Source organism: Salvelinus alpinus, chromosome 2 (assembly GCF_045679555.1).
Source record: "Salvelinus alpinus chromosome 2, SLU_Salpinus.1, whole genome shotgun sequence".
Classification (NCBI taxonomy): Eukaryota; Metazoa; Chordata; class Actinopteri; order Salmoniformes; family Salmonidae; genus Salvelinus; species Salvelinus alpinus.
In genome coordinates this window covers 110485081-110493187 of record NC_092087.1, presented here as the reverse complement: position 1 = coordinate 110493187, position 8107 = coordinate 110485081, and the positions used below count along the sequence as shown (strand labels likewise).

At 39.5% G+C, this 8107-nt stretch overlaps 1 protein-coding gene across 1 annotated transcript; it reads right to left on the bottom strand.

Annotated features, from left to right (window-relative positions):
* Positions 1–5410: 5410 nt before the first annotated feature.
* On the bottom strand, positions 5411–8107 carry LOC139549350 (zinc finger protein 180-like). The gene is made up of 2 exons (XM_071359761.1): positions 7700–8107; positions 5411–6701 (listed from the first exon to the last, which is right to left on the bottom strand). The coding sequence occupies exons 1-2, from the start codon at positions 8061–8063 to the stop codon at positions 6004–6006; spliced, it is 1062 nt and encodes a 353-aa protein (XP_071215862.1). The 5' UTR covers positions 8064–8107; the 3' UTR covers positions 5411–6003.

Genomic DNA, 8107 nt, shown 5'->3' with positions numbered 1-8107 from the left:
AACGTCAGTTCACCTCATACTGTATTGGAGCAGCAGCAGCTGACTGCCCGGTTCAACGTCAGTTCACCGTCTCACCTCATACTGTATTTGAGCAGCAGCAGCTGACTGCCCGGTTCAACATCAGTTCACCGCCTCACCTCATACTGTATTGGAGCAGCAGCAGCTGACTGCCCGGTTCAACATCAGTTCACCGTCTCACCTCATACTGTATTGGAGCAGCAGCAGCTGACTGCCCGGTTCAACGTCAGTTCACCGTCTCACCTCATACTGTATTGGAGCAGCAGCAGCTGACTTGATCGTTGATGCTAATCATCATGTTTTGAATCTGAGAGTAAATAGAGCCGACTACAACTCTAAAAATGAAGGGTTCAACTGGAGTTGTTCTCAGATCCCCTAAGAACCGTAGGGTTCTTGGTCAATGAAAAACAGCCCCAAAAGGTTCTTCAAAGAATTTGTTAGAAGGTGGGTTCATCGAGGAACCTCCGTTGTTGCTGGACTTCTTCCGGGAACTTCGCAATTACAACTGAAAACGATGGTGACAAGTTTGGATGCGACAACAAGTTAAAAAGGTTAAGTTGGGTTGATGTTTGCCTCTGAATATGTCTCGAAATAATTTATATAATAGTATAACATACTAATAATGAATAACAAAGACAATTATGGTTTTCTGTGAACATCTTCCATAACGTTACTATAGTTAATTACCGTAAATATTAGAAAGCCGGGTTTGACCGTCGGCGTTGTATGAGCTACAGTACAGTACCGTTATCTAGCTAGCTAACGTTATGTCCTAACTAGGCACAACTAGGTTTGGATTATTTCCCTCAACTATATTCTTTCCCATATATTGTATATCGTTTCCATAAAGCCAACATGGCTTTACACTCATTAACGTAAGTTTCCAATCTAGAGCAGTTCTCACTTTTGTTATAATGAACTAGCTAACGTTAACTAACTAACTAAGGACGGTGACCTGTCCAGACGAGATGTTACAACGAACTGAATCGTCAATGGAGGTCTTCCTCTTTATATAGCCTGCTACAGCATGCAATACTATTAACTCACAAGGGGCCATAACGTTACATGTACAATACTATCCCATTTTGGAAACGTTACATGTACAATACTATCCCATTTTGTAAGACTATTCTTTGACACATTTTATCTTCCTTTGAAATTCTTATAGGACAGAACATGGACACAATGCAATTGGGATCAAGAAGAAGGTACAGATATGTTGTAGGACAGCTGCATTTGAAGTGTACATTAAACCTACATAGCAGTCAATACACACTGACATCTATTAGCATACAAATGTGTGCAAATGATCTTTTCAGATCTTCTCAGAAATTAATCAAGTCCATGGAATGGATATAGACAAAAATATAATTCAAGGACTAGCAGAGGTAGAGAGGCGAGGCAGGGGTGAGGACATCATCCTGCTATTTTGACAGTCCCTGAAGGACAATACAGAAGAGGTATTTGCTCTTATTCCTTCCCTTTCTCTAATGTATTTTGTAATAAAATTAGCAAGTGTAGTAAGATCATTGCTTTACTTTACTAGGACTGGAGACCACAGCAGCGATCCTGCTCTTGCCCAACCTCTTCAATGAGGACCCGAGTGGCCTTTATGTCCGTGACAAGGTATGCCTATGCACCAATCATCTGTTTCTTCATAAACATAGGTGTGCATGCTTATATAAAACTACAGCTGAACATTTGTTATGTTCTTTGTTAATTGTTTGTGTATTAATCTTTTATTACTTTTGTTGACACATATTTCACCGCTCTTCACTCCTTTACTGCACATCGGTGGAAATCCATTTCACCATGAGAGTGAAATCCCGCTGGCCTTTGATGGGGAGAACATCCACGCCCTGGAGGACGTCCCCATGGGACTTGGGGCTCTGCTAGGGCTGTATTTTTTATTTTCCCTTACATTTCCCAAAATGTCAGAAAAACACTTATGTTACTGTGTTCTGGGGAGAGGGTAAGTTGGGGTGAAGTTACCAGGGCCGGTCATAAAGATGGCAAACTTCCTAACATAACTAAGTGGATACGATATACACACTAAAGCTGAAAAATCTGTATTTAGCATCAAGTCTACAATACTGTTAGTTTACCTATGATTCATTTTTAATGTATGTTGTTTTTTATTGTACATCATTATTTATATATATTTAAATGTCATGAAAAGCACTATACAAAGTAAATGTATTATTTATTATGGTCTGACATGTCTGCAGAAATGTTGACATTTTGTAATGTGTTATGTTTGGTAAATTGTTTGGTAAATATTAATTCACATTTGTGGTGCCACTAAATAAACAATGAATTATTTAAATCAATATTGTTATTAAAATATGTTTTTATAATGGAGGGAGGCTGGACAGGGAGTTAAAAAAAAATTACCCCAAAAGGTTCTTTGAGGAACCCTGATAAGGGGTTCTTCAAAGAACTTATAGGGGTTCCCACAAAAGGTTCTTCAAATAACTTTTAGGGGTTCCCCCACAGTTTCAATTTGAAGAACCCCTAAAGGATACTCCAGGAACCTTTACTTTTTAGAGTGTATATGGTTAAAAGTCACCTTGTCCGAGAGACATTTACATAGTTATACACAGCCCAATTTGGGATGACTATTTTGGGGCGAAATAGCGGCCACAACAGACAGACCTGATATCGCCCATAATTCGACGTCCTTGGACGTCACGTGCTGACTGGGTATGACCAAAGTTATTCTATTTAGCTACACTTTGTAGTACATTTTTACACCATAATAAATGTTTCTGATGCCACATAGCCCGTTTTCAAAGGGAGTCGTTGGTTTTTAGGGGCAGTCGCTTTTTAGCTTTTTTTCTGAAAGTATTTTCTCAACTGCGATACCAACTCCAGTCAGCAGATGGCGATGTGCGTCTTTCAGGTGATTCTGCCACCGTGACGTATAATCTAGTGGACGGGATGCTTCTTCAACATGCTTCTTCAACATCAACAGCTAATCAGCCACCTTGGTTCACTAACTTTATGGAAAAAGGTTTAGTCAATAAATCTAGCAACTCCTCTCATACTGGGAAAATAAAGGAATAACCTAATAAAATAATAAACCTCCACACAGGAATACACACTCAGAGCCTCCTGACTGGGCCCTGTTAACACCTCCACACAGGAATACACACTCAGAGCCTCCTGACTGGGCCCTGTTCACACCTCCACACAGGAATACACACTCAGAGCCTCCTGACTGGGCCCTGTTAACACCTCCACACAGGAATACACACTCAGAGCCTCCTGACTGGGCCCTGTTCACACCTCCAAGGTGACCCCCCTCACACTGGAATACACACTCAGAGCCTACGAGGCTTTTCTAAAAACACTTTACGTGGTTCACTCACCTCTTTTTTTTAAACTAGGATTTTAGATTTGGTATCCACTCGGCTCGCTGCCTCTCAGATCAAAGGTGGGTCCATCTGCTCCATTCCCAAAGTGTGGTCTCCCTGAGATCCCAAGTTTGAGGGATCCCTGGTGCACCATTTACCCAGGTCGCCAGGAGCGGTCAACAAGTCAAGATTCACATCCCCCATCGCCAAATGTGGTGGTTAATTTCAAAAGAGACAAACTTATCACACAAGTCAGTTATTCTTAAATCTAAATCTTTATTCACTTATTAATAAGGGAGTAGGTCAATACAACACACACATATAAAGTGAATCAATTGAGTATCTATGATAAATGATGGCTGGTCGACAAATCACCCCCAGATGATTCGTTGAGAGCCACGATACAAAAGTACAAAGGTCTTTTATAGCCAAGATACACCCCTTTCAACCTACATGACCAACAACAGATGTATAGAACGGGTCACAAGGTTAAGATTTGTATGAAATATACTTATAATACTCAGCAAACAGTATCTGCTGTAAAAACAGTACTCTTTGTGTAGAGACCAGGGTCTCTCCCTGGTACCATATAGAACAGAAACATTAACTCATGCTCTGGAATGCGGTCTCTTTAGGTTTTATCACCCAAAAGACATTGTAAATCTCCTGTCAGTGTTTTCTCCCAGAAGCCCATCCTCAGTAGAACACAGACACAATAGTTCTAAGAACCCTCTATTCTGTTGCATAAAACAACCATTTGATGCAATAAAAGTATTATAACATAATGTTGCAGTTTTGCTCTCTGTGTCCACTGAAAGTTGACTAGTAACAACAACTGGGACATAAGTCACCCACCATGAGACCCATTAAATCTGCCAAGAAGAGGCAAACAAAAGAAAAACCCACACCAACCTTAAAGACAGGAAGCACACCAAAAAGGTGGCGCAACTAAAGGTGTTGACTCTCCACATCTATCAAGACAACTGGAGCACTGGGCCAGACACTCTTAAATAGAACCTGGACCAGCTCAGATGAAACACCTTCCCACTAACGAGATGGACAAGCCAGCACAGGTGTAACACATACTGACTAACGAGGTGACACCAATCAATGCACCCTGCGTGCTAGCGAGCTATACGTGCTAACGAGCTAAAGTCCAACCTCAAAACATAAATGGAAAAACCAAAGCCTGTAACACCTTCCCCCTTTAGACAACAAATATATCCTATATTTTTGTTGGACAAGTATGCTCACCCCCAACAGAAAACAACTTCCATTTCACATAATCAACTACAATGCTTCTACAATATAAACATAGTGTCTACTGGCTGTCAACAATGAAAAACAAGAATAAACACGTATTTCTAAATAATAATATACAATAGTATTATTTTTTACATCCTTTTTCTTTCAATAGAATCCTAAAACCCACTTGCTTCTAGAACTCTCGTCCCCTTGGAACGAGCCCCCAAAAAACTAAACTCCAATACGGAAAAACGTGCAGTCAAAATAAATTGTGATCCATGGCAACGCACTTGCTAAACGCAAAACTTGTTGACTGCCCACCCTTGAGACAATCAGCAACCAACTCCTGCAATATCCGTAGTAACTTTCCACCTAACTTCTCTCTCTCTTTTCAGGGTTCACTCGATAGGCATGTTGTTGGATCGGGCCCAGTCCCCTATGTCATGCATTTGGGTTAGCACATCTGAGAATGAATCCTGATATTCTAAAAGCAGGGCAACATTGTCAATATAATTGTACACAAAAATGTTCAGCTGGTTGCATAAATAATTATGATTACTAGCTGTTACATAAATTGTAAATATGAAAATCAAAACCAAATGGACACCCCTTTGTTAATATGTAGTGGCAATAATTAACTTAGTGGTGAGGTATGGAATAATAAAACATGTGTCTTTTGTCAGGCTGAATGTTTGAAAAATGAGTAGGTGATTTGAGTCATGTTTCTTCAGTAGTGGAATAAAGACAATTAGCATTTGAATGTTGTCAAGAAATACTGGAGTGATGTCAGATTGTTAATAAAATTGATTATAGACCAATTTATTATACTGCTTTCATGTGTGTATATACACAAACATCTGCAACAATTATCATATTACATGTATTTTTTTAAACAAGCAGCTTTTTCAACTTGTAGAAAACAGCTAGCTACATTTTGAAGTACTGCATTTTGATTAAAGTGGGTCACCAACACAGTAAGTGTAACACAGCTCTTCTTTTGTTAGTCACTTTTTGTTAAATAATACTCTTTCAATTCAGAGCCTAGATTTCCCCTGAGGCTAATATCCATATCATGCTGCAATCAATTGAACAGGGCAAACGATAAGGTAGAACATCATTAAAATACTCCTACTACAATGTTAAAACATTCTACATTGTGACATCATTAAAATACTCCTTCTACAATGTTAAAACATTCTACATTGTGACATCATTAAAATACTCCTTCTACAATGTTAAAACATTCTACATTGTGACATCATTAAAATACTCCTACTACAATGTTAAAACATTCTACATTGTGACATCTTTAAAATACTCCTACTACAATGTTAAAACATTCTACATTGTGACATTATTTCATTGATATCATGAAACAACTTCTTCATGTATGTATTTTCTGATGTTTGATCAGACACCTTTTATCAGAGTATCTCTTCCCACATTGATCACAGCTATGAGGTTTCTCTCCTGTGTGTGTTCTCTGGTGTGAAGTCAGCTGGCTAGATGAAGGAAACCTCTTCTCACAATGATTACAACTATAAGGTTTCTCTCCTGTGTGTGTTCTCTGGTGTCGAATCAGATGGCTTGATGTAGTAAAACTCATCCCACATTGATCACAGCTATAAGGTTTCTCTCCTGTGTGTGTTCTCTGGTGTGAAGTCAGCTGGCTAGATGTAGGAAAACTCTTCCCACATTGATCACAGATATAAGGCTTCTCTCCTGTGTGTGTTCTCTGGTGTACAGTCAGATAGCAAGATGTAGTAAAACTCTTCTCACATTGATCACAGCTATAAGGTTTCTCTCCTGTGTGTGTTCTCTGGTGTGAAGTCAGAGATCTAGATGTAGTAAAACTCATCCCACATTGATCACAGCTATAAGGTTTCTCTCCTGTGTGTGTTCTCTGGTGTATTTTAAGTTCTGATGAAGATGTGCAACCTTTCCCACAGTCAGAGCAGCAATGAGATTTCTTCCCTGTGATTCTCTGCTGGTGTTTCAACTTGGAGAGACTCTTCTCTGCCTCCTCAGCATCATGAGGTTGTTGAGGCTCCCCAGAGGATCCACGATAGTCACGTCTCTCTCCTGTGTGAACAACAAGTCAGACAGATGGTTTAAGGCCCACAACAGCAGAAATCCACTGTAAAAGGTGATGTGTAGCCATGATGTTGTACAAACAATGACGTCTGTAATGAATGTTCATTATTTGACATTTGTCTTAAGATTGTCAAGTGAACAACAATAGTCATATAACGTGTAAGGTAACTTATTTGAAAAGTCATTACTTTATTGCATTGCTCAACATTTGTCATAATTATTTAAAGCAGTTCATTTGTATTCGCTCTCTCGTTGGACTTCGGCTGCAAATTTTCCCCCATTTTCTTCAAATCTGAAAACGTTGAAGCCACAACCATTTCCTGAAGAATTGCATTATGGGCCCTAAAGTACTGCGTGTATACTTCGTATTTCGGCGAATTTAGTACGACATCCGGGAACTTTTGGCATACTAACTACATCATACTATGACCAATAAGCAGACTATATACTCAATTAACATCACAAATAGTGCAGTTAGTATTAGTATTCTAACACAGCTCAGGACTCTGGGCAGCCATTTTGTTTGTTTAAAAACTAGGTTGCACCTTTAAAAAAGCCACACAACAATCAACCAATCTGCAGTTCAACCAATAACAAAGCTGTAATTCCACCACTGTTTTGGTAATAAGATGATGGATGGGGCTGGAGAAATGTAACTGGTCTCTAATTCATAGACAGACCGATGGATGCAAGGACTGACCATCCATGATATCAACATTATAGTTTTAACCATGTTGAGGCTATACAGTGTTGATTTACATTGTTTCTAAACATTGAAGTAAAAAAAGCTTATTTGGGGTTCTGATGGGGTACAACAGTTGAACTAAGCTCATGAGGCATTTGTTATATTCTTCAAGAATCAATGCCTATAAATAAATAATTTAAAGTCCAAATATGGATGTAGCAATTGCATATTTCTCCTTTAACACCACACATCAGTTCAACAACAGCAGAGTTTGTGCTTCTGTTTTTAAGACAGTACTTACGAGTGTTACTCTGGGAACGGCTTCTCAAAACCATCTTATTGCTAAGTTCATCTTTAGAGCCGGATGCCTGAAGATGCGTTTGGGAAACCGGGACCAGATATCCAGTTTCGTCCTCTTCATTTTTCGATGTGACAGTCATCTCACCCTCCTCTTCTTTCACTGAAACGTCGTCGTCCTCCTCTTCCTCTGTAACGTCTTTCTCTACTTCTTTCACTGTAACAGCCTCACCTTCTACTTGTTTTTGTATTGAAACAGCCTCCTCTTCCTCCTCCCCCTCTTTCACGAGAGCTTCTTTCTCCATCCAGCAGACCTTCTCTTCTTCAGCAGGAACGGGGTTAAGTTTGAGACTGGAGCTATGAGGCATGTACTGAAGTCGCTAAGCGGTATAATTCAAAGCAGTGTCACTTT